Raw genomic sequence first — 26,953 nt, 5'->3', positions numbered from 1 at the left:
GCATATGGATGAGAAGGGAATGGAGGGTTATGGTATGAGTGCAGGCAGGTGGGACTAAGGGAAAAAAGTTGTTCGGCACGGACTTGTAGGGCCGAGATGGCCTGTTTCCGTGCTGTAATTGTTATATGGTTATATGGTTATTTATTTATTTGCCTCTGTACGCCACAATTTGAGATTTGTAATAGAAAATATCACATATGATTAAGGTGGACATTGATATATTTTAATAAAGGCCATTTTTATACATTTTGGTTTCACCATGTAGCATTTACAGCAGTGTTTATACATAATCCCCCCATTTCAGGGCACCATAATGTTTGGGACACAGCAATGTCATGTAAATTAAAGTAGTCATGTTTAGTATTTTGTTGCATATCCTTTGCATGCAATGACTGCTTGAAGTCTACGATTCATGGACATCACCAGTTGCTGGGTGTCTTCTCTGGTGACGCTCTGCCAGGCCTGTATTGCAGCCATCTTTAGCTTATGCTTGTTTTGGGGGCTAGTCCCCTTCAGTGTTCTCTGCAGCATATAAAAGGCATGCTCATTTGGGTTCAGATCAGGTGATTGACTTGGCCACTCAAGAATTTATCATTTTTTAGCTTTGAAAAACTCCTTTGTTGCTTCAGCAGCATGTTTGGGATCATTGTCTTGCAGTAGAATGAACCGCAGGCCAATGAGTTTTAACCATATAACCATATAACAATTACAGCACGGAAACAGGCCATCTCGGCCCTACAAGTCCATGCCGAACAACTTTTTCCCCTTAGTCCCACCTGCCTGCACTCATACCATAACCCTCCATTCCCTTCTCATCCATATGCCTATCCAATTTATTTTTAAATGATACCAACGAACCTGCCTCCACCACTTCCACTGGAAGCTCATTCCACACCGCTAACACTCTCTGAGTAAAGAAGCTCCCCCTCATGTTACCCCTCAACTTCTGTCCCTTAATTCTGAAGTCATGTCCTCTTGTTTGAATCTTCCCTTTTCTCAAAGGGAAAAGCTGATCCACATCAACTCTGTCTATCCCTCTCATCATTTTAAAGACCTCTATCAAGTCCCCCCTTAACCTTCTGCGCTCCAGAGAATAAAGACCTAACTTATTCAACCTTTCTCTGTAACTTAGTTGTTGAAACCCAGGCAACATTCTAGTAAATCTCCTCTGTACTCTCTCTATTTTGTTGACATCCTTCCTATAATTGGGCGACCAAAATTGTACACCATACTCCAGATTTGGTCTCACCAATGCCTTGTACAATGTTAACATTACATCCCAGCTTCTATACTCAATGCTCTGATTTATAAATGCTAGAATACCAAAAGCTTTCTTTACCACCCTATCTATATGAGATTCCACCTTCAAGGAACTATGCACGGTTATTCCCAGATCCCTCTGTTCAACTGTATTCTTCAATTCCCTACCATTTACCATGTACGTCCTATTTTGATTTGTCCTGCCAAGGTGTAGCACCTCACATTTATCAGCATTAAACTCCATCTGCCATCTTTCAGCCCATTCTTCCAAATGGCCTAAATCACTCTGTAGACTTTGGAAATCCCCTTCATTATCCACAACACCCCCTATCTTGGTATAATCTGCATATTTACTAATCCAATTTACCACACCTTCATCCAGATCATTGATGTACATGACAAACAACAAAGGACCCAACACCGATCCCTGAGGCACCCCACTAGTCACCTGCCTCCAACCCGACAAACAACCATCCACCATTACCCTCTGGCTTCTCCCATTCAGCCACTGTTGAATCCATCTTGCTACTCCTGCATTTATACCCAACAGTTGAACCTTCTTAACCAACCTTCCACGAGGAACCTTGTCAAAGGCCTTACTAAAGTCCATATAGACAACATCCACTGCTTTACCCTAGTCAATTTCCCTAGTAACCTCTTCAAAAAATTCAAGAAGATTAGTCAAACATGACCTTCCAGGCACAAATCCATGCTGACTGTTCCTAATCAGGCCCTGTTTATCCAGATGCTTATATATATTATCTGTAAGTATCTTTTCCATTAATTTGCCCACCACTGAAGTCAAACTAACGGCCTATAATTGCTAGGTTTACTCTTAGAACCCTTTTTAAACAATGGAACAACATGCGCAGTACGCCAATCCTCGGGGACTATTCCCGTTTCTAATGACATTTGAAATATTTTTGTCATAGCCCCGGCTATTTCTACACTAACTTCCCTCAATGCCCTAGGGAATATCCTGTCAGGACCTGGAGACTTATCCACTTTTATATTTTTCAAAAGTGTCAGTACTTCTTTTACTTTGAAACTCATAGTATCCATAGCTACTCTACTAGTTTCCCTTACCTCACATAATTCAATATCCTTGTCCTTGGTGAATACCGAAGAAAAGAAATTGTTCAATATCTCCCCCATCTCTTTTGGCTCTGCAGATAGCTGTCCACTCCGTCTCTCCAATGGACCAATTTTGTCCCTCGTTATCCTTTTGCTATTAATATAGCTGTAGAAACCCTTTGGATTTACTTTCACCTTACTTGCCAAAGCAACCTCATGTCTTCTTTTAGCTTTTCTAATTTATTTCTTAAGATTCTTTTTACATTCCTTATACTCCTCAAGCACGTCATTTGCTTCATGCTGCCTATAATTATTGTAGATCTCCCTCTTTTTCCGAACAAGATGTCCAATTTCCCTTGAAAACCAGGGCTCTTTCCACTTTTTACTGTTTCCTTTCAACCGAACAGGAACATAAAGATTCTGTACTCTTAAAATTTCCCCTTTAAATGTCCTCCATTTCTCTTCTACATCCTTCCCATAAAACAAAATGTCCCAGTTCACTCCTTTTATATCATTTCGCATCTCATCAAAGTTAGCCTTTCTCCAATCAAAAATCTCAAACCTAGGTCCAGTTCTGACCCTCTCCATAATTATATTGAAACTAATGGTATTGTGATCACTGGACCCGAAGTGCTCCCCAACGCATACCTCCGCCACCTGTCCCATCTCATTTCCTAACAGGAGGTCCAACACTGCCCCTCCTCTAGTAGGTACCTCTATGTATTGCTGCAAAAAACTGTCCTGCACACATTTTACAAACTCCAAACCATCCAGCCCATTTACCGAATGTGTTTCCCAGTCTATGTGTGGAAAGTTGAAATCTCCCACAATCACTACTTTGTGCTTACTACTAATATCTGCTATCTCCTTACATATTTGCTCTTCCAATTCCCGATCCCCATTTGGCGGTCTATAATACACCCCTATAAGTGTTGCTACCCCTTTCCCACTTCTCAGTTCCACCCAAATAGCCTCCCTAGATGAGCCCTCCAATCTATCCTGCCAAAGCACTGCTGTAATATCTTCCCTGACTAGTAATGCAACACCTCCACCTCTTACCCCTCCAATTCTATCACACCTGAAGCAACGAAATCCTGGAATATTTAGTTTCCAATCACAGACCTTCTGCAACCATGTTTCACTGATCGCCACAACATCATACTTCCAGGCGTCTATCCAGGCTCTAAGCTCATCCACCTTTCTTACAATGCTCCTAGCATTAAAATATGCACATTTAAGAAACCCCCCGCCTCTTATTCTCTGTTTATTTCCTTTTTTTTCTTTCTCCTCTTGTGCCCGAGTGCTTCCCTTTTCTGCTTCCTGCCTCCCATTCTGTCTACTAGCTTTCTCTATTTGAGTCCCTCGCCCCAACCATTCTAGTTTAAAGTCTCCCCAGTAGCCTTTGCGAATTTCCCCGCCAGGATATTGGTCCCCCTCGGGTTCAAGTGCAACCCATCCTTTCTGTACAGGTCCCACCTTCCCCAAAAGAAGTCCCAATGATCCAGAAACTTGAATCCCTGCCCTCTGCACCAGTCTTTCAGCCACGCATTTATCCTCCACCTCGCTCCATTCCTACTCTCACTGTCGCGTGGCACAGGCAGTAATCCTGAGATTGTTACCTTTTTGGTCCTTTTCTTTAACTCTCCTCCCACCTCCCTAAATCCTCCCTTCAGGACCTCTTCCCTTTTTTTACCTATGTCATTGGTACCTATATGTACCACGACCTCAGGCTCCTCTCCTTCTGATTTCAGGATATCTTGGACGCGTTGAGACACGTCCGAGACCTTGACACCTGGGAGGCAGACCACCATCCTGGTCTCCCGACTGCGTCCACAGAATTGCCTATCCGACCCCCTAACAATAGAGTCCCCAATTACTATTGCCCTCTTCTTTTTGTCCCTACCTTCAGGAGTAACAGGGCCGGTCTCTGTGCTGGAGGCCCGTCCGCTCTCGCTACCCCCGGGCAGGCTGTCACCCCCATCCCTACTCGAACAGGAGTACTTATTTGCAAGGTGTACCGACATTGGAGTACTCACTCGTCCCTGCCTCTGCCCATTGCCCTTCCTAACTGTGACCCAGTTTTCTGTCTCCCGTGGTCTTGGAGTGACCACCTCCCTGTAACTCCTTTCTATGACCTCCTCGCTCTCCCTGAGCAGACAGAGGTCATCGAGTTACTGCTCCAGGTTCCTAACACGGTCCCTTAGGAGCCCCATCTCGACGCACCTGGCGCAGATGTGGACGTCTGGAGGGCACTCAGACTCCATGACCTCCCACATCTGACATCCAGAACAGTAAACTGCCCTGGCCCTCATTCTCCCCCTTGTCCAAATACAAAAAAACTGAGGGGGGATCTTATAGAAACTTACAAAGTTCTTAAGGGGTTGGACAGACTAGATGCAGGAAGATTATTCCCGATGTTGGGGAAGTCCAGAACTAGGGGTCACAGTTTAAGGATAAGAGGGAAGTCTTTTAGGACCGAGATGAGAAAAACATTTTTTACACAGAGTGGTGAATCTGTGGAATTCTCTGCCACAGAACGTAGTTGAGGCCAGTTCATTGGCTATTTTTAAGAGGGAGTTAGATGTGGCCCTTGTGGCTAAAGGGATCAGGGGGTATGGAGAGAAGGCAGGAATGGGATACTGAGTGGGATGATCAACCATGATCATATTGAATGGTGGTGCAGGCTCGAAGGGCCGAATGGCCTACTCCTGCACCTCTTTTCTATGTTTCTATGTTTCTATGTAATGAACCGGATTTGATAGGGGAACTCGAGGTAAAGGAGCCATTAGGAGGTAATGACCATAATATGATAAGTTTTAATCTACAATTTGAGAGGGAGAAGGGAAAATCGGAAGTGTCAGTATTACAGTTGGGCAAAGGGGACTACGGAGCCATGAGGGAGGAGCTGGCCAAATTGACTGGAAAGAGACCCTACAGGGATGACAGTGGAACAACAATGGCAGGTATTTCTGGGAAAAATACAGAAGGTGCAGGATCAGTTAATTTGAAAGAGAAAGAGGAAGACAGATTCTAAGGGGAGTAAGAGGCGATCGTGGCTGACAAGGGAAGTCAAGGACAGTATAAGTAAGTAAGTAGGTTTATTGGCCAAGTATTCACATACAAGGAATTTGCCTTGGTGCTCAGCCCACAAGTAACAACATGACATACAGTGACAGTTACGAATGACTCAGAAAACACTAAACATTAATAATAATAAAACATTAGTAATAAAACATCATTGATCAAGCATGTGAACCAACAAAATACCAGATCAAAGGGAGGCTACAGATATTTGGCTGTTGAGTAGAGCTACTACTCGTGGATAAAAACTGTTTTTATGTCTGGCTGTGGCAGCTTTGACAGTCCGGAGTCGCCTTCCAGAGGGAAGTGATTCAAAGAGTTTGTGGCCAGGATGAGAGGGACCAGAGATGATCTTGCCCACTCGCTTCCTGGCCCTTGCTGTGTACAGTTCATCAATGGAGGGAAGGTTGCAGCCAATAACCTTCTCTGCTGATAGGACGATTCGCTGCAGCCTCCAGGTGTCGCGCTTGGTGGCTGAGCCAAACCAGACCGTGATGGAGAAGGTGAGAACAGACTCTACGATGGCTGTGTAGAATTGGACCATCATTGCCTGTGACAGATTGTGCTTCCTCAGCTGCCCTGGAAGTACATCCTATGTTGTGCCTTTTTGACTGTGGAGTCGATGGTAGCCCCCCCACTTAAGGTCCTTAGAGATGATGGTTCCCAGGATTTAAAAGACTCCACAGATGTGACTGTGGTGTTGTTGATGGTGAGTGGGGTGAGGTGAGGGGGAGCTCTCCTAAAGTCTACAACCAATTCCACTGTCTTAAGAGCATTGAGCTCTAGGTTCTTGCTACAGCACCAGGATGCCAGCTGTGACACTTCCAGATTCCTCCCCATCCTGGATCAGTCCATTCAGGGTTGTGTCGTCCGCAATCTTGACAGAGGTGCAGTCGTTGGTGTAGAGAGAGTAGAGGAGAGGAGAGAGTAAGCAGCCTTGCGGTGCTCCTATGCTGAGCATTTGCGGGTCCGAGATGTGCTTTCCCAGCCTCACATGCTGCTTCCTGTCTGTCAGGAAGTTGGTGATCCACTGACAGAGGGATTCAGGCACAGTCAACTCAGAAAGTTTGGAGTGTGGTAGCTCTGGCACAATGGTGTTGAATGCAGAGCTAAAACCAACAAACAGGATCCTCGCATAGGTCCCCTGGCGGTCTATGTGCTGTAGGATGAAGTGCAGGCCTAGGTTGACTGCATCATCCACAGATCTATTGGCCCGATATGCAAACTGCAGAGGGTCCAGCAGGGAGTTTGTGATATTTTCCAGCTTGGCCAGCACAAGCCTTTCGAGTGTCTTCATGACTACAGAGGTCAATGCGACAGGCATGTAGTCATTAAGACAGGTAATCCTTGCCTTTTTGGGTACAGGGACAATAGTGGAGACTTTGAAGCAGGCAGGGACAGTACATGTTTGCAGGAACTGCATCCCCGCTCCTGTAGGCCTCCTCTTTAGACCGTCAGAGCTGTCTGAGTTCTGCAGTAAACCAGGGCTTGTTGTTGAACCATGTCCGGGTCTTAGTTGGAATGCAACTGTCCTCGCAAAAACTGACATATGATGATACAGTGCCCGTATACTCATCGAGGCTTGTGGTTGCTTCCCTGAACACATTCCAGTCCGTGCAGTAGGTTCTCAATGCCCTCGCTTGTCCACCTTTTTGTTGTTCTGACTACAGGCTTAGCAGCTTTTAGTTTCTACCTGTAGGTCAGAATAAGGTGAACTAGACAATGATCAGAGAGACCCAGACCCGCCCGGCGAAATGCATTCTTGATTGACGTATATAAATAATAGAAAAGTATAACATAGCAAAGATGAGCGGGAAGCCAGAGGATTGCAAAACTTTTAAAGAGCAACAGAAGATAACTAAAAACGCAATACGGGGAGAAAAGATGAGTTACGAAGGTAAGCTAGCCAAGAATATAAAGGAAGATAGTAAAAGCTTCTTTAGGTATGTGAAGAAGAAAAAAATAGTTAAGACCAAAGTTGGATCCTTGAAGACAGAACAGGTAAATTTATTATGGGGAACAAGGAAATAGCAGATGAGTTGAACATGTACTTTGTTTGTGTCTTCCTTAGTGAAGACAGATCCAATCACCCAGATGTACCAGTGGCCAGAGGACCTAGGGTGACGGAGGAACTGAAGGAAATTCACATTAGGCAGGAAATGGTGTTGGGTGGACTGATGGGGCTGAAGGCTGATAAATCCCCAGTGCCTGCATCCCAGGGTACTTAAGGAAGTGGCTCAATAAATCGTGGACGCATTGGTGATCATTTTCCAATGTTCTATAGATTCAGGATCAGTTCCAGTGGATTGGGGGGTAGCTAATGTTATCCCACTTTTTAAGAAAGGCGGAAGAGAGAAAACAGGGAATTATAGACCAGTTAGCCTGACATCAGTGGAGGGGAAGATGCTGGAGTCAATTATAAAAGATGAAATAGCGGCACATTTGGAAAACAGTAACAGGATTGGTTGGAGTCAGCATAGATTTACGAATGGGAAATCAGGCTTGATTAATCTTCTGGAATTTTTTGAGGATGTAACTAGGAAAATGGACAAGGGAGAGCCAATGGATGTAGTATACCTGGAATTTCAGAAAGCCTTTGATAAGGTCCCACGTAGGAGATTAGTGGGCAAAATTAGAGCACATGGTATTGGGGGTAGGGTACTGATATGGATAGAAAATTGGTTGGCACACAGGAAACAAAGAGTAGGGATTAACGGATCCCTTTCAGAATGGCAGCAGTGACTAGTGGGGTACTGGAAGGCTCGGTGCTGGGACCGCAGCTATTTACAATTTACATTAATGATTTAGATTAAGGGACTGAAAGTAACATTAGCAAATTTGCAGATAAATCTGGATGGCGGTGTGAACTGTGAGGAGGATGCTATCAGGATGCAGGGTGACTTGGGAGGTTGTGTGAGTGGGCAGATGCATGGCAGATGCCGTTTAATGTGGATAAATGTGAGGTTATCCACTTTGTTGGCAAGAACAAGAAGGCAGATTATGTTCTTTAACAGATTATTATCTGAATGGTTTCAAGTTTGGAAAAGGGGAAGTACAACAAGATCTGGGGGTCCTTGTTCATCAGTCACTGAAAGTAAGCATGCAGGTACAGCAGGCAGTGAAGAAAGCTAATGGCATGTTGTCCTTCATAACAAGAGGAGTTGAGTATAGGAGCAAATAGGTCTGTCTGCAGTGAGACCACACCTGGAGTATTGTGTGCAGTTTTGGTCTCCAAATTTGAGGAAGGACATTCTTGCTATTGAGGGAGTGCAGCGTAGGTTCACGAGGTTAATTCCCATGACAACGGGTCTGTCATATGTTGATAGAATGGAGCGACTCGGCTTGTATACATTGGAATTTAGAAGGATGAGAGGATATCTTATTGAAACATATAAGTATTAAGGGATTGGACAGATATAGAAAACATGTTCCCGATGTTGGGGAAGTGCGGAACCAGGGGCCACAGTTTAAGAATAAGGGGTAAACCATTTAGAACGGAGATGAAGATAAACTTTATAACCCAGGGAGTTGTGAGTCTGTGGAATTCTCTGCCTCAGAAGGCAGTGGAGGCCAAAAGAGAGTTAGATAGAGCTCCTAAAGATAGCGGAGTTAGGGGATATGGGTAGAAGGCATGAACGGGGTACTGATTGTAGATAATCAGCCATGGTCACAGTGAATGGCCGTGCTGGCTCGAAGGGCCGAATGGCCTACTCCTGCACCTATTGTCTATTGCCTATTGTCACACCTGACTCCTGAAGAGTGTTTCTGATCTGTCGGCAGAGGTGTTTAGCGATTGTTCTTTATTATCTGGGAGAATACTTCTGTTATCAGCTGTGGAGGTCTTCCTTGGCCTGCCAGTCTCTTTGCGATGAATAAACTCACAAGTGCTCTCTTCTTAATGATGTTTCAAACAGTTGATTTTGGTAAGGCTAAGGTTTGGCTGATGTCTCTAACAGTTTTATTCTTGTTTCTCAATCTCATCACAATCACAATAATATTTTATTAGCCAAGTCTGTTTTGCAACATATGAGGAATTTTATTTGCCAAGTCAGTCATACAAATAAAAAGTAACAGAACACACAAAACACATTTTAATATAAACATCCACCACAATGACTCCTCCACATTCCTCACTGTGGTGGAAGGCGAACAAAAAAGACTTATTTGACTTTCATTGGTACAACTTTGGTCCTCATGTTGATAAACAGCAATAAAAGTTTCCAAAGGTGATGGAAAGACTGAAGGAAACATTAGGTGCTGTGAGCTCTCTTGTACCTGCATTAAGGAGGCATTTAAACACACCTGAGCAATTACAAAGACCTGTGAAGCCGATATGTCCCAAACATTATGGTGCCCTGAAATTGGGGGACTACGAATAAACACAGCTGTAATTTTTACATGGTGAAATCAAAATGTATAACAATACCCTTTAATAAAATCTGACAATGTGCACTTTAACCACATATGGGTTTTTTTCTATTACAAATCTCAAATTTGGAGTACAGAGGCAAATAAATAAATGATGGGTCTTTGTCCCAAACATTATGGAGGGCACAGTATGTCCTCTGATTCTTGATTTCCCTGACTCTGTGAAAAAGACCCTACGCATTCACCCTGTGTATTTTCCTCATAATTTTATACACATCCTTAAGATCACCCCTCACCCTCCTGTGGTCCAAGAAATAAAGTCCTAGCTTGCCCAAATTCCTCCTATAGCTCAGGCCGTCAAGTCCTGGTAATATCCTTGTAAATCTCTGCACTTCTTGCAGCTTAATGACATTGTTCCTATAACAGGTGACCAAAACTGAACATAATACTCTAAGTGCAGTCTCACTGTCATCTTGTACAACTGTAACATGAAAACCCAAATGCTCTACTCAATTCCCACGATGTTACTATTTTACAAGAAATGTAGAAGCCCGAGGAGCTAATATTTAATTAATTACATTTTTCAAGAAATTTGACAGGAGCACATTCTTGAGAACACAATAATATATTAGGTGATGTTCTACCGGTTTTCATGTGGCCTCTGTGGCAATGTAGGAGGCACAGGGCTGAATGGTCGGTGGAGGAAGGGAAGGTAAAATGGGTAGCAACCAGGAGATCCAGCAGGCCTTGGCAGACCAAGTGCAAGACCAGCACAGTGGTGCAGTGGTAGAGTTGCTGCCTTACAGTTCAAGAGACCCAGGCTTAATACAGCCTACAGGTGTTTTCTGTATAGAGACCGCGGAGGTTTTCTCCATGTGCTCCGGTTTCCTTCCAAACTTCAAAGATTAACAGTTTTGTAGGTTAATTGTTTTTTGTAAAATTGTCCTTAGTGTGTAGAATAGTGCTAGTGTACGGGGTAATCGCGGGTCGGCATGAACATGGTGGGCTGATCGGCCTGTCGCCGTGCTGTATCTCTAAAGCCTAAGGTCTAAGTGTTCAGCAAAACAGTCATCAGGTCTCTGCTTGGTTTTGTCGAGGCCACATTGGGATGCACTGAATGCAATAGATGAGTGAAGAGGAAACTGATCCTATACTGTTAATAAGTGTAACATTTAGATTTACTTTTTTCTAAGATGGTTCCTGTTTTACTGCATTTGCAAAATTTGCATGCAGAACGATTAAATCTTTGTTTTTGTATGTTTTTACTCAGTTTGGTGTTTGGTCTGGTCAACTAGGAGATGGAAGAGCTCATTTACTTGGAGCGTATGTCAACAGGTAAATAAAGACATTTTTTAAATAGATTCAATAGCCTGCAACTAGGAATTGAGAAAGTCATTCCAACAATCAGTACAAGATCATTAATGCCACTTAGCATAAATCTAATAGTGTCGTAAGTAATATCAAGCAGAGTATTCGAGGTTCAAGGTTAATTTATTGTTTCTTGCTTATTTAGCCCATTTATTGAAAGTGGCACCACAGGTCGATAGGGTAGTCAAAAAGGCTTTTGGCTGAGTTTCGAAGTTGGGAGATCATGTTGCAGGTATATAAGATGTTGGTAAGGCTGCAATTAGAGTATTGTGTTCCGTTTTGGAGCACCATGTTATAGGAAAGATGTTGTTAAGCTGGAAAAGGTGCAGAGCAGATTTACAAGGATGTTTGTTGCCAGAAGACGAGGCCCTGAGCTATAGGTAGAGGTTAAGCAGGCTAGGATTTTATTCCTTCGGGCACAGGAGGATGAAGGATGACCCGACCCAGGAGATTCGGAGGCTCCAACCGCAGGTCTGGTGGACGGTGATAGGGGAGACCGCTTTTCGGGGCTTCTGCAAACGTCTTCCCATCGCATTCCAACCCATATTTCTGAAGTTTTAATTGTTTATTTAAAAAAATTAACTGCTTTTCAGTGGGAGACTCTTGCAGCACCTTCCAGTGATGATGTCACAGTGCCATCTCACAGACGTCTGCCCCCCTCCCTATCTGTCTCCATCCCTATCTGCTCCCCCTCTCTACCCCCCTCCCTCTCTGCCCCCTCCCTCTCTACCCCCCCCTCTCTACCCCCTCCCTCTCTACCCCCCCCCTCTCTACCCCCCCCCTCTCTACCCCCTCCCTCTCTACCCCCTCCCTCTCTGCCCCCCCTCTCTCTGCCCCCCTCCCTCTCTACCCCCCTCCCTCTCTGCCCCCTCCCTCTCTACCCCCCCTCTCTACCCCCTCCCTCTCTACCCCCCCCCTCTCTACCCCCCTCCCTCTCTACCCCCCCTCCCTCTCTACCCCCCCCTCTCTACCCCCCCCTCTCTACCCCCCCTCTCTCTGCCCCCTCTCCCTCTCTGCCCCCTCCCTCTCTACCCCCCTCCCTCTCTGCCCCCCCTCCCTCTCTTCCCACCCCCTCTCTGCCCCCTCCCTCTCTGCCCCCTCCCTCTCTTCCCCCTCCCTCTCTGCCCCCTCCCTCTCTTCCCCCTCCCTCTCTGCCCCCCCTCTCTCTTCCCCGTCTCCCTCTCTGCCCCCTCCCTCTCTACCCCCTCCCTCTCTGCCCCCCTCCCTCTCTTCCCACCCCCTCTCTGCCCCCTCCCTCTCTGCCCCCTCCCTCTCTTCCCCCTCCCTCTCTGCCCCCTCCCTCTCTTCCCCCTCCCTCTCTGCCCCCTCCCTCTCTTCCCCCTCCCTCTCTTCCCCCTCCCTCTCTACCCCCTCCCTCTCTGCCCCCCTCCCTCTCTTCCCACCCCCTCTCTGCCCCCTCCCTCTCTACCCCCCTCCCTCTCTGCCCCCCTCCCTCTCTTCCCACCCCCTCTCTGCCCCCTCCCTCTCTGCCCCCTCCCTCTCTGCCCCCTCCCTCTCTACCCCCCTCCCTCTCTTCCCCCTCCCTCTCTGCCCCCTCCCTCTCTGCCCCCTCCCTCTCTACCCCCCTCCCTCTCTGCCCCTCTCCCTCTCTGCCCCTCTCCCTCTCTACCCCCCCTCCCTCTCTACCCCCTCCCCCTCCCTCTCTACCCCTCCCCCTCCCTCTCTACCCCCTCCCCCTCCCAAGCCCCTCCCTCACTTCCCCTCCACCTCCCTCTCTACCTCCTCCCTCTCTGCCCCCCCTCCCTCTCTGCTCCCCCCATCCTCTCTGGCCCCCAACCCTCTCTGCCCCCCTCCCTCCACCCCCCCTCATTGGGACCTATGGGTGAGTGGGGGAGTATTGCCTTCGGGGACCAGCCCTCCCCTGTGACTACCGTGCACCCCCCCCCACCCCTAAATCTCTACCTCACTCCCCCTCACTCTACCCTCCCTCTCTACCCCCCTCATTCTCTCTACCCCCTCCACCTCTCTAACCACGCCTATGCAGTTGGGGACTATGCGTGAGTGGATAGGGTGGGGGATGGGGGAAAAGGAGCAAATGAATAATATTATTATAATATCAAGGGGGTAGTGTTAGTGTGTGTGTGTGTGAGGGGGGGGGGGGGATGGTTAGTGTGTGTGTGTGACGCCGCAGGCTTCCTCCCACCTCCCGGCAACCGCACATTAAGGGGATGGGACCCAACAATACTTGGTCTAGTATTTACCTAAAAGCCTTCAAGCAATCAGCTCTCCTTTACTGGGAACCGAAAGAGAACCAAATATAGTAAATCCTCGTTATAATAGATCATAGGGAGGGTAATTGTGTCCATTATTGCTGATTGTCTGCAATAACCAATTAAGGGATTATCTGTGTATAAACGGTAGAAACAAAGAACTGCAGATGCTGGTTAATACACGAACAGATACAAAATACCAGAGTGACTCAGCAGCATCTCTGGAAAACATAGATAAGTGATGAGGTTGAGTCCCTTCTTCAGATTCCCAGTCAGGAACTGGGCCTGGAATCCAGGTGAGCTGAGGCAAAGATCGGCAGAGTCATCGGTTGTGGCCTGCAGCGGCCGGAGTGCATGTAAGGGTTGGCGGTGATGGCCGCAGGCATGGCCAGGAAGTGGTTGTGGAGGTGGAGTGCGCCAAGTTAGCTCTGGCATACAAGCCTGGAAGTGGTCGTGGAGGTAACCTGTCAGTAGGTCCGTCCGCAATAACTAAAATCCGTTATACAGAGGTCCATAATAATGTGGCTTTTCTGGAAAACCATTGCAAATAATTTCATCAATGAATAAAATATCAACAGTAAATATAGTTAGAAATGGTATAATTTAGTATGGTATATTTTGATAAATCGTCTATCTATTTTCAGGCATGGTACAAGATGGGAGCTCCAACTAAAAGGCTCTGGGAAGACTCCTTACTCTCGGTAACTATAACATATTTTCATTCTCTAAAAAAATATTTTTAATACTGCCTCTTGATTGAGTTTTTGTTTGCCAGGGATGGTGATGGCCGTGCTGTTCTCCGTTCATCATTAAGAGAATTTCTTTGCAGCGAGGCCTTGAATTATCTTGAAATCCCAACCAGCAGAGCTGCCAGGTAGATATTCAGAAACCTGTTCAAAAATTCTTTATAGACGTTTGATCTGTTGAGTGATGCCATAATTTGTATTTAATATTTCGTTATCAGCAACTGCAGTGCTTCCCAATGTTCTTTTAGTTTCTGATTCACTTCCACTTCTTCTCCCAAAATGATCACTTTCCTTGTCTTGCCACAAGTATTTCTTAGATATTTATATTTTAGAGGTACATGGAAACAGGCCCTTCAGCCCTCTGGGTCCAGGCCGACCATTGATCACTGGTTCACACTGGTTCTATGTTATCCCACGTTCTCATCCACCCCCTAGTCAGTTCGTTTAATTTATTGTCATGTGTACCAAGGTACTGTGAAGATCTTTTGTTGCATGCTATCCAGTCAGTGGAAAGACAATGCATGATTACAATCGAGCCATTTACAGTGTATAGATACATGAAAGGGAATAACGTTTAGTGCAAGGTAAAGCCAGTAAAGTCTGATCAAAGACAGTCTGAGGGTCACCAATGAGGTAGATAATAGTTTAGGACTGCCTTCTAGTTGAGGTAGGATGATTAAGCTGCCTGATAACAGCTAGGAAGAAACTGTCCGTGAATCTGGAGGTGTGGGCTATACCTTTTGCCCGATGGGAGAGAGGAGAAGAGGGAGTGGCCAAGGTGCGACTCGTCCTTGATTGTGCTGCTGGTCTTACCAAGGCAGCATGAGGTATAAATGGTGTCAATAAAGGGAGGTTGGTTTGTGTGATGGTCTGGGCTGCGTCCACAATTCGCTGCAATTTCTTGCGGTCTTGGATGGAGCTGTTCTCAAACCAAGAAGTGATACATTTTGATCAAATGCTTTCTATGGCGCATCAGTAGAAGTTAGTGAGAGTTGTAAGCGACATGCCAAACTTCCTAAGACTTCTAAAAAAGTAGAGGCAGTGTTGTGCTTTCTTAGTCATTGCTTCAATATGGGTGGTTCAGGAGAAGTTATTGATGATATTTGCAGCGGCAGATTTTTATATCGTTCAAGAGATTACTCCCTCCAGCCACTAAGTGGACTGCATGATTAAGGAGAATGTCGTAATACGCATGTGAGTCTCCGTCAGAGACCTTCAGAGTTTCTTCACAGATAAATCTTCATTACACAGTCTTTTGATTAATAGTTTATTTATTGTTGATGAAAAACAATAAGGTAATCCAACCTTACACTCCGACTCGTACACTTTAATGTTCATCGAACTCCAGCACATCACTTTAAAGGTTAGAAAACTCCTCATGTCTGTTACGCTTCGCATGGTCATAGGGTATGCCTTCCTCATGCAAGTCCCAAACTAAACTAAAAACTAAGCTTCTGCGCAAGAAACCTAGCTCCAAACATGCCCTAGAATACGTCATCAATCCCACCCACATAATAATGGGCAGTCGAAAATTTAAAGGCACATGCTGTAATTAATCGAACAGTTAGCAGTCTTGTTGTACGTGCCCCCTTGGGCAAGAGTGACCATAATATGGTTGAGTTCTTCATTAGGATGGAGAGTGACATTGTTAATTCAGAAACAATGGTTCTGAACTTAAAGAAAGGTAACTTTGAGGGTATGAGACGTGAATTGGCCAAGATTGACTGGCAATTAATTCTAAAAGGGTTGACGGTGGATATGCAATGGAAGACATTTAAAGACTGCATGGATGAACTACAAAAATTGTTCATCCCAGTTTGGCAAAAGAATAAATCAGGGAAGGTGGTGCATCCGTGGATAACAAGGGAAATCAGGGATAGTATTAAAGCGACGGATGATGCGTACAAATTAGCCAGAAAAAGCAGCATACCGGAGGACTGGGAGAAATTCAGAGACCAGCAGAGGAGGACAAAGGGCTTAATTAGGAAAGGAAAAATAGATTATGAAAGAAAACTGGCAGGGAACATAAAAACTGACTGCAAAAGTTTTTATAGATATGTGAAAAGAAAGAGATTAGTTAAAACAAATGTAGGTCCCTTGCAGTCAGAAACGGGTGAGTTGATCATGGGGAACAAGGATATGGCGGACCAATTGAATAACTACTTTGGTTCCGTCTTCACTAAGGAAGACATAAATAATCTGCCGGAAATAGCAGGGGACCGCGGGTCAAAGGAGTTGGAGGAATTGAGTGAAATCCAGGTTAGCCGGGAAGTGGTGTTGGGTAAATTGAATGGATTAAAGGCCGATAAATCCCCAGGGCCAGATAGGCTGCATCCCAGAGTACTTAAGGAAGTAGCTCCAGAAATAGTGGATGCATTAGTAATAATCTTTCAAAACTCTTTAGATTCTGGAGTAGTTCCTGAGGATTGGCGGGTAGCAAACGTAACCCCACTTTTTAAGAAGGGAGGGAGAGAGAAAACGGGGAATTACAGACCAGTTAGTCTAACATCGGTAGTGGGGAAACTGCTAGAGTCAGTTATTAAAGATGGGATAGCAGCACATTTGGAAAGTGGTGAAATCATTGGACAAAGTCAGCATGGATTTACAAAAGGTAAATCATGTCTGACGAATCTTATAGAATTTTTCGAGGATGTAACTAGTAGCGTGGATAGGGGAGAACCAGTGGATGTGGTGTATCTGGACTTCCAGAAGGCTTTCGACAAGGTCCCACATAAGAGATTAGTTTACAAACTTAAAGCACACGGCATTGAGGGTTCAGTATTGATGTGGATAGAGAACTGGCTGGCAAACAGGAAGCAAAGAGTAGGAGTAAACGGGTCCTTTTCACAATGGCAGGCAGTGACTAGTGGGGTACCGCAAGGCTCAGTGCTGGGACCCCAGCTATTTACAATATATATTAATGATCTGGATGAGGGAATTGAAGGCAATATCTCCAAGTTTGCGGATGACACTAAGCTGGGGGGCAGTGTTAGCTGTGAGGAGGATGCTAGGAGACTGCAAGGTGACTTGGATAGGCTGGGTGAGTGGGCAAATGTTTGGCAGATGCAGTATAATGTGGATAAATGTGAGGTTATCCATTTTGGTGGCAAAAACAGGAAAGCAGACTATTATCTAAATGGTGGCCGACTAGGAAAAGGGGAGATGCAGCGAGACCTGGGTGTCATGGTACACCAGTCATTGAAAGTGGGCATGCAGGTGCAGCAGGCAGTGAAGAAAGCGAATGGTATGTTTGCTTTCATAGCAAAAGGATTTGAGTATAGGAGCAGGGAGGTTCTACTGCAGTTGTACAGGGTCTTGGTGAGACCACACCTGGAGTATTGCGTACAGTTTTGGTCTCCAAATCTGAGGAAGGACATTATTGCCATAGAGGGAGTGCAGAGAAGGTTCACCAGACTGATTCCTGGGATGTCAGGACTGTCTTATGAAGAAAGACTGGATAGACTTGGTTTATACTCTCTAGAATTTAGGAGATTGAGAGGGGATCTTATAGAAACTTACAAAATTCTTAAGGGGTTGGACAGGCTAGATGCAGGAAGATTGCTCCCGATGTTGGGGAAGATTGCTCCCGATGACGGTGCTACGGCGGCTGAGGCGGCGGCGACCTGGATCCGGGGCTCGGCCGCGGGCCAATGGAGGACAATGTCGGGAGCTCGCAGGTCACAGGCTGGTGCCTGTTTTCCGGAGCACCCGTTGCAACAGCTGCGGGCAGCTTCGACAACCCCCCGGGCCGCGGAGCTTGAACCGCGGGACTGACTTACCATCGCCCGGTGGGGTATCGCCTCGGCGAAGAGGAGGGAAGAGACAGTAACTCTAAGACTTTTGCCTCCATCACAGTGAGGAGGTGTTTGGTGAACTCACTGTGGTGGATGTTAATTTGTGTTTATTGTGTTTTGTTATTATTACATGTATGGCTGCAGGCAACAGCATTTCGTTCAGACCGAAAGGTCTGAATGACAAATAAAGGATTCAATTCAATTCAATTCAAGTCCAGGACAAGGGGTCACAGCTTAAGGATAAGGGGGAAATCCTTTAAAACCGAGATGAGAAGTACTTTTTTCACACAGAGAGTGGTGAATCTCTGGAACTCCCTGCCACAGAGGGTAGTCGAGGCCAGTTCATTGGCTATATTTAAGAGGGAGTTAGATGTGGCCCTTGTGGCTAAAGGGATCAGGGGGTATGGAGAGAAGGCAGGTACAGGATACTGAGTTGGATGATCAGCCATGATCATATTGAATGGCGGTGCAGGCTCGAAGGGCCGAATGGCCTACTCCTGCACCTAATTTCTATGTTTCTATGTTTCTAATGACACACAAAATAAGCCAAATGGCCACTACAAACCAGGCCCTAATGAGGCAATTATTAATATACATCAAAAAAGTAGCCATGAAGGCTTAACATCAAAAGCAAAAAGTCTGAGAAATTGAACCCCGTGGCTCCCCGTTGGCGAATTGAACCCCGGACTCCCGCGTGGCAGGCGGGGATACTAACCACTATACTAACGAGGAAAATAGCATGCACTAAATATCCGCAAACAGAATTCTTCATCGACTCTTCCATCTTCACTTTTGCCTCCTAGATGCAAGCATAACTTGATTATTAATCTTATTAAAACACTGTTTTTAGTGTAAAGTCGTATGTGCGCACCAAACCCTTAAAATCAGGCATGATACCCGGTATATAGCCCAAAACATAATAGTCCAAAGCTTTGATAGCATGAAATGTCTTCCTCCATGTCCGATCAACTCATGGATGTGTTGTAACAACATTATTGAAGTGTGAAAATCCTTCGAGAGAATAACAGGATTTTTAGCAATAACATTCACCGTTAGGTTTGATTTAATTTCCAGATCATTAGCAGAGATTTCAAATCCCAGCTCAAGCATTCTCTGTCTGGCTTACAGAGAGACTCTAGCCTCGCTTCCTTTTTTCACGTCAACTCTTCCTTCATCTGTTCTTCTCGTCGTCTCATCTCTTCTTCTTCTTGCTCAATCTCATGTTTCTTCTTCAAGGCATCCGCTTCTATTGAGAGAGCCCCTAGAAGTTATGGAATGATGTAAAAAAAGATGAATGAGAATGTTACTCCATGTGCCATTCCCATCATGCAAGAACAGTATATACAATCTTTTTCCTTCAACTCTTTTGAGTGCAGTTCAGGGCTCCAAAGCATTTGTTTGTTCTTTTTTCAGTGACTTTTAATAAGTTCAGCTGCTCATTAGTGGTGTCCTCATCATTTGGGGGAGACAACATTCAGATTGATTTGCTGATTACGTCTATTCAGTTGACGAGCATAAACCTCTCCTCATCAATTTCCAATTGAACATTCCAAGTGAATGATTATTACAATTAACTAAGTATTTTTGAAATGTTTCTTAACTTATGTTCTCTAGCCTAGATCAAAAAAAATTATTAAGATAATCTTGAACTTTCTGCAGTCTTGTTATAAGCAACGATGTCGTGAAAAGGGATAATTTCTACAATGGAAATGTGAAGAATGAAAAAGGTGCATATTTTAAACCAATACAGTCGTATGTTAATTCAAATCAATTTAAAAAAGTTATGTTATGTTAAGATATATTGGAGTATGTGATTTTTATTTTGTTCTTGTGTTCTTCGAGGTGCAATAGTGCTTCGTGTTGCTAAATCATGGTTTCGCTTTGGATCATTGGAAATTCTAGCTTATTCTGGAGAGATTGAATTGTTAAGGTAATATGTTTTGCAGTTGTTTCTAATTGACAATGTAGAACTTTGCTTTTGTAAATGAATCTGGAGATATATTTACAAGACTAAATAGCTGTTGCTATTCTTTCTCAAAAATTAAAACAAAATTAGTCAGAGCATATTGTTAAGTATCATACTGAAGATTCCAGAACAGAAAAAGGGCGTGCACATTTCTAAAGTATCATATTCTTCCTCAAAAATTTCACCTGTACTTTCCAAGTTTCAGCACAGATACATATAAAATAGGTGGAGGAGTAGGCCATTCAGCCCATTGAGCTAGCACCGCCATTCAATGTGATCATGGCTGATCATCCACAATCAGTACCCCATTCCTGCCTTCTCCCCATATCCCTTGATTCCGCTAACCCTAAGAGCTCTATCTAACTCCTTTGAATGCATCCAATGACTAGGCCTCCACTGCCTTCTGAGTCAGAGAATTGCACAAATTCACAAGTCTCTGGGTGAAAAATTATTTTCTCTTCTCAGTTTTAAATGGCCTACCCATTATTTTTAAACTGTGGCTCCTGGTTCTGGACTCCCCCAACATCGGGAACATGTTTTCTGCATCTAGCGTGTCCATTCCCTTAATAATTTTATGTTTCTATAAGATCCCTTCTCATCCTTCTAAATTCCAGTGCATACAAGCCCAGTCGTTTCATTCTTTCATCATATGACAGTCCCGCCATTCTGGGAATTAACCTCGTGAACCTATGCTACACTCTCTCAATAGCAAGAATGTCCTTTCTCAAGTTAGAAGACCACACAATACTCCGGGTGTGGTCTCACTATGGCTCTGTACAACTGCGGAAGGATCTCTTTGCTTCTATACTCAAATCCTCTGATTATGAAGGCCAACATGCCATTATGTTTCTTCACTGCCTGCTGTACCTGCATGCATTCATTGACTGATGTACAAGGACACCCAGGTTTCGTTGAATTTACCCTTTTCTTAATCTGACAGCAGTCAGATAATAATCTGCCTTCTTGTTCTTGCCACCAAAGTGGATAACCTCACATTTATCCACATCATACTGCATCCGCCATGCATCTGCCCACTCACCCAACCTATTCAAGTCACCCTGCATCCTCATAGCATCCTCTTCACAGTTCACACTGCCACCCAGCTTTGTGCCATCTGCAAACTTGCTAACGTTACTTTTAATTCCTTCATCTAAATCATTAATATATATTGTGACTAGCTGCGGTCCCAGCTCCGAGCCTTGCGGTACCCCACTAGTCACTACCTCCATTTTGAAAGGGACCCGTTAATCCCTACTCTTTGTTTCCTGTCTGCCAACCAATTCTCTATTTATGTCAATACCCTACCCCCAATACCATGTGCTCTCATTTTGCCCACTAATCTCCTGTGTGGGACCTAGGCAAAGGCTTTCTGAAAGTCCAGATACACTACAACTACTGTCTCTCCCTTATCCATTTTACTTGTTACATCCTCAAAAAATTCCAGAAGATTAGTCAAGCAGAATTTCCTCTTCGTAAATCCATGCTGACTCAGACCGATCCTGTTACTGCTATCCAAATGTGCCGCGATTTCATCTTTTATAATTGACTCCAGCATCTTCCCCACCACCGATGTCAGGCTAACTGGTCTATAATTCCCTGCATTCTCTCTCCCGCCTTTCTTAAAAAGTGGGATAACATTAGCTACCCTCCAGTCCACTGGAACTGATCCTGAATCTATGGAACATTGGAAAATGATCACCATTGCGTCCACAATTTCTAGAGCCACCTCCTGGAGTACCATGGAATGCATACCATCAGGCCCTGGGGATTTATCAGCCTTCAGTCCCATCAGTCTACCCAAGACCATTTCCTGACTAATGTGAATTTCCTTCAGTTCCTCCATTACCCTAGATCCTCTGTCCCCTAGTACATCTGTATCTTCCTTATTGAAGACAGAACCAAAGTACCTGTTCAACTCGTCTGCCATTTCCTTGTTCCCCGTAATAAATTCGCCTGTTTCTGTCAGCAAAGGACCCACATTTGTCTTAACTAATCTTTTCCTTTTCACATACCTAGAAAAGCTTTTACTATCCTTTATATTTTGGCTAGCTTACCTTCGTACTTCATCTTTTCTTCCCGTAATGCCTTTTTAGTTACCATCTGTTCTTTAAACGTTACCCAATCCTCTGGCTTCCTGCTCATCTTTGCTATGTTATATGACTTCTCATTTCATTTTATAATGTCCTTGACTTCCCTTGTCAACCACGGTTGCCTCTTACTCCCCTTAGAATCTTTCCTCCTCTTTGGAATGAAATGATCCTGCATCGTCTAGATTATTCCCAGAAATTCCTGCCATTGCTGTTCCACCGTCATCTCTGCTAGCGTCCCTTTCCAGTCAACTTTGGCCAGCTCCTCCCTCATGCCTCCATAGTCCTCCTTGTTCAACTGCAATACTGACACTTCTGATTTTACCATCTCCCTCTCAAATTGCAGATGAAAACTTATCATATTATGGTCACTACCTCCTAATGGTTCCTTTACCTTGAATTCCATTATCAAATCCGGTTCATTTGTTTTTTTTTTCCCTTTTTTTCCCTTGAATTTGCTGTTTCCTTTCAACTGTGTACCTGACTGCATTTTCATTTCTTGCTTTTGGGAATTCTGTTACACTTTTCTAATGTATAAATTAGATCTGCAGGTTGAGTGAATTGGGGATTAGTATTGGTTTATTATTGTTACATTTACAGCAAACTCATTTTAATGGACCCCTTTATAACAGATTTTGGTTATAGTGGATAGACCTGCCTCACCTGGCTTGCATCGCCTCCCCTCTGCTTGCATCCTCAGCTTGTGACTTCACCCCCAGCTCACAAGGTGCACCAGCAAGCCCTTCTTCACCCACCACACAATCCGGTTGACGTGGCTGCTGTTGTGGCTCCGTGATACGCTCGGTCACCAGGGGGTTCTCTCCCTCTCACCAGCTGCTGCTTCTTCCTGTCGGCCATTGCTTTGTCCGCTTCCCCTCCACAGCTGCCTCCTCCTTCTCCTCCCATCATTCTGTCCACTTGCCGTATCACCACCCCCATCCCCTTCTCCGCTGCCTCCTCCACCTCCTCCTCCTCCTTCTTCACCGGAACCTCCAACATACTCCCCCTTGGAAGATGTAGGTGACTGCAGGGGATAGAGGAGGCGGCGTTGGAGTGGAGAGTGGCGGAGTGAACAAAGCGACGGGGAAGGAAGAGGAGGTGGCAGTGGAGCAAGGAGCCAACAGAGCGAAGAAGAAGCGGCAGCTTGTGAAAGGGGAGGGAGCCCCACGGTGATTGGCAACAGTCTGAAGATAGTGCCACCGGCCAGGGACTACAACGTGAGCTGCAAAAATGGCCACTTCAACTGGATGTGTGGTAGCTGGTGGCCTTTGTGGCCAAGTTAAGAACTCTACATCTATAATAACTTAGACTTGAATCATGTAAAATGCTATTAAACCATGGTGACTCATTTACTGCACTCTTCCTATACAACTATGATTGCGCCTATGTAAAGAAATACTTTTACTGAATTGTATGGAAATAAATAATTTCACTCTAGCTCGGTGCAGGTGACAATAAAGTACCATTGAACCATAATACCATATCCGGTTATAATGGACAATTGGTAATAACGGACACCATTAACCGCCCCCCCCACCCCCCATGGTCAGTAATAATGAGGGTTTACTGTATCAAGATACAATGAAAAGCTCAGTTTGGGCAATTGTTCTAATTGTGGTAATTGTCAAGCACTTAACTGAACATTCATTTTGTAATGCTTTCCCAAGATTTCATTTATTAGCCACACTGTACACGGCATGATGTAGAGTGTTTGGCAGGAACATCTCAGAAATCACAACATGTGGCTTGTTTAATGTCCTTAATTGATTGCTGCTGTAGTGGAAAAAAATCCTCTTCACACAGACTGTGTGCTTTCATAAAATCAACGAACAGTACAGCAGGGAATGAGGTCATTTCGGCCATTGAGACTTTTCCATTTTTTTCAAAGGCTCTTCCATGCTGCATTCCACACATTCTTAGACTTTTTTCTCCTTTAGATATTTATGCAATAACTTTTTGAAAGCTGCTGTTGAATCAGGGTGTTACATGACCTAGCGACCAGTTTGCATGTGCAGAAATCCTTTTTATTTCCTATGTTTCATTACAAATTTTCACTCTTGTGGGTTCATTTATATTTTTCTTTTCTCTGAAGGAAACTGGTGGATTTTGTTATTGAGCAACATTTTCCTTTGATAAATGCAACGGGTTCAAACAAGTATCTGGTACGTTCTTAACTGGACAATTTCTTTATACATTTTATAAAACTGGTAGTTTACCATTTAAAAGTATTGAAATATTTCTGCCTATCTGTCAAAAAAAATTAACAGTGATTTTTTTTTGCTATTATCATTTTGTGATTACAGGAATTTTTCTCTCAGGTTGTTACTGATACTTCATATCTCATTGCACGTTGGATGTCTGTAGGATTTGCACACGGTATGACATACTATGTATTTGCCATAAACAGTGCTTTTAAAACATCTTGGGGGTGACCTTATGGAGGTATATAAAATAATGAGAGGCATAGATAGGTGCACAGCTTGGTAGGGGAACCTAAAACTAGAGGGCACAAGTTTGAGGTGAGAGGGGAGAGATTGAAAAGGGACCCGAGGGACTCAGAGTACATGGAACAAACGGCCAGAGGGAGTGGTCTTAGAGGGTACAATTACAACGTTAAACAACGTTATTTCTGATCTCTTAGTAGCCTCAGATTTTGTCAAATTCTAAGCCTTTGATTTTTTTACTAAATTTAACTACTCATTCTTGAGTGTTGCTACATTGACAAATTCTATATTCCCCCATTACTTGTTTACACTATTATCCTATTTTATAGTGTAGCTATTGATTCTTATCTTATTTTCCTTCCATTTAGATGCTTCCATTGATAATCATTTTCCTTTGACTTTTCTATTTCAGGTGTGTGTAATACAGATAATTTCAGTATAATCTCTATTACTATAGATTATGGTCCATTTGGTTTCATGGATTACTATGATTCAAGTAAGTATCGTTTTTCCTTTATTACAAAATCCCTCAAAGCTTAATCTTTTGAGACTCTGGGCCACACATGCATATTGTATATTAAAGAAATGGAGATGTTCACCCTGTTTCATTTTTTTCCTTGCGCAGTAAGTATTATTGTTTTGACAGTAGTGAAATTATTACAATTTCTCATCGTGTTTTTGGGAAAATTTGCTTGGAAATCTATTCCTGGCTCTTCATTGATTACTGATATTCAGTGGCGGATCTATATTTTTGAGGCCCTGAAGCTTGAACTGTTAGAATCAGAATCAGAATCAGATTTTATTCGCCAAGTATGTTTTGCAACATACGAGGAATTTCACTGGCCAGGTCAGTTATACAATTAAAAGCAACAGACTCTTTTTAACATGAACATGAACATTTTAACATGAGCATCCACCAGACTGACTCCAACACGTTCCTCACTGTGATGGAAGGCGAAATAAAGTTCAAGTCCTTCCCTTATGTTCTTCCTTGGTTGGAGGCCTCGAGCCCCCGTTAATGGGATGATCTTGACTCCCGTAGCCGGTGGCGTTCGGGCCCTCCGTGTCGAGGTGTTCAGCTCCAGCATCGAGGGGTTGTCAGCTCCCCGCGCCGGGCGATTAAACCTCGCGTCGGGGCTAGTCGAACCTTCTGCAGCGTTGGAGCTCCCGACTAGCCTCTCCCGAGACAGCGAGCCCTTGATGGTAAGTAAGTCCGCAGGCCGCGGTGGGAGCGATCCCAGGCAAGGGATCCGCTCCGATGTTAAGTCTGCGCCCTGCGGTGGGGCTCACGACAGTCCGAGGCGGCTTCCAGCTCAGCTCCAGCGATGGTAGGCCACAGAGCCCGGAGAATGTGATCCGAAAAATGATCACATCTCCGGGAAGGTAAGAACCATCTCCCCGGCGCCCCTAGTGCTATTGGGGCCCAATCGCAACCAGCAACAAGGTCTGGGTAACCACTGTTATTTTCTTCAATGGGGTTGTTCCATGACAGATCACCACAAATTTAATATCTATCATAAATGTTAATAGTGTTTTAAATTATTTATAATTATTTTATATTAAATATTTAGAATGAAACATCCTTAATTTGAACGTTTTTTTTCCTTTACGGCTAGCCTACATGATACTTTAATAACCTTTTAATTTTTAGTTTAACTATTATTTTGTATTGAATTACACTGTTATTCATATTATTTTTTTTTTAAACCCCTTCTCATACAGTAGACCCCATATTTTTAAGCAATGATATTCATCTCCAGAAAAAAAGTAGGGAGCATTGGCCGGGGGTCCAGGAGGTTGGCTAGGCTCCCGGCGGGGTCCAGGGGCAGCGCCCCGGTGGGGGTTGAAGGGGAAATGCCCCCTGAAGCTCCTGCATTTTCAATATATTGAAAGTGATTCTCAAGCTTTCTGCTGGTAGTTCACACAACAGAAGCTTAGAATTTTTCTTCCACAGAAGCAGTAAAAAGATATATATTTCCTAAAATAGACAATAGGTGTCCCTCTTCACCTACGACTGCACACCTGTACATGGTACTAACACCATCATCAAGTATGCAAATCAGCGACAACGATGAGTCGGCCTATAGCAGCATGGTGCGCTGACAACAACCTGGCCCTTACTCCAAGAAGACCAAGGAGCTCACTGTGGACTACAGAAGATTTAGGGGTGGCACGCACACCCCCACACCGGGACGGAGGTGGAACGTGTTTCCAGCTTCAGGTTTCTGGAGGGTCAACATCTCTGATGACCTCTCTTGGACCCACAATACCTCAACACTGGTCAAGAAGGCTCACCAGCGCCTCTTCTTCCTCAGGAGACTAAAGAAGGTCCATCTGTCTCCTCAGATTCTGGTGAACTTCTACCGCTGCGCCATCGAGAGCATCCTTAATAACTGTATCACAGTATGGTTTGGCAACTGCTCTGTCTCTGACCGGAAAACACTGCAGAGGGTGGTGAAAACTGCCCAACGCATCACCGGTTCCTCGCTCCCCTCCATTGAGTCTGTCCAGAGCAAGCGATGTCTGCAAAGGGC

General features: G+C 44.5%; 1 protein-coding gene and 1 non-coding gene across 5 annotated transcripts in view; one reads left to right on the top strand and one right to left on the bottom strand.

The window, feature by feature from the left end:
* Positions 1–26,953, top strand: part of LOC116968981 (protein adenylyltransferase SelO-like) — a 69,089-nt gene that overhangs the window by 12,914 nt on the left and 29,222 nt on the right. Inside the window, exons 4-11 of one of the 4 annotated variants that reach the window (XM_033015970.1) lie at positions 11,054–11,118; positions 14,027–14,083; positions 14,158–14,256; positions 19,582–19,649; positions 19,774–19,852; positions 24,068–24,137; positions 24,279–24,351; positions 24,832–24,915. In XM_033015970.1, the coding sequence (XP_032871861.1) occupies positions 11,054–11,118; positions 14,027–14,083; positions 14,158–14,256; positions 19,582–19,649; positions 19,774–19,852; positions 24,068–24,137; positions 24,279–24,351; positions 24,832–24,915 (595 nt within the window). Of the gene's footprint in view, positions 1–11,053; positions 11,119–14,026; positions 14,084–14,157; positions 14,257–19,581; positions 19,650–19,764; positions 19,853–24,067; positions 24,138–24,278; positions 24,352–24,831; positions 24,916–26,953 lie in introns of all 4 variants that reach the window. The other 3 variants (XM_033015964.1, XM_033015975.1, XM_033015982.1) reach the window with 3 other exon arrangements.
* Positions 18,583–18,654, bottom strand: trnag-gcc. The gene has a single exon. It is a non-coding gene; the product is annotated as a tRNA-Gly (tRNA).

The sequence above is a fragment of the Amblyraja radiata genome, chromosome 2 (assembly GCF_010909765.2).
Source record: "Amblyraja radiata isolate CabotCenter1 chromosome 2, sAmbRad1.1.pri, whole genome shotgun sequence".
Classification (NCBI taxonomy): Eukaryota; Metazoa; Chordata; class Chondrichthyes; order Rajiformes; family Rajidae; genus Amblyraja; species Amblyraja radiata.
Note: the sequence above shows the minus strand (reverse complement) of the source record. Positions and strands in the feature narration are given on the sequence as shown.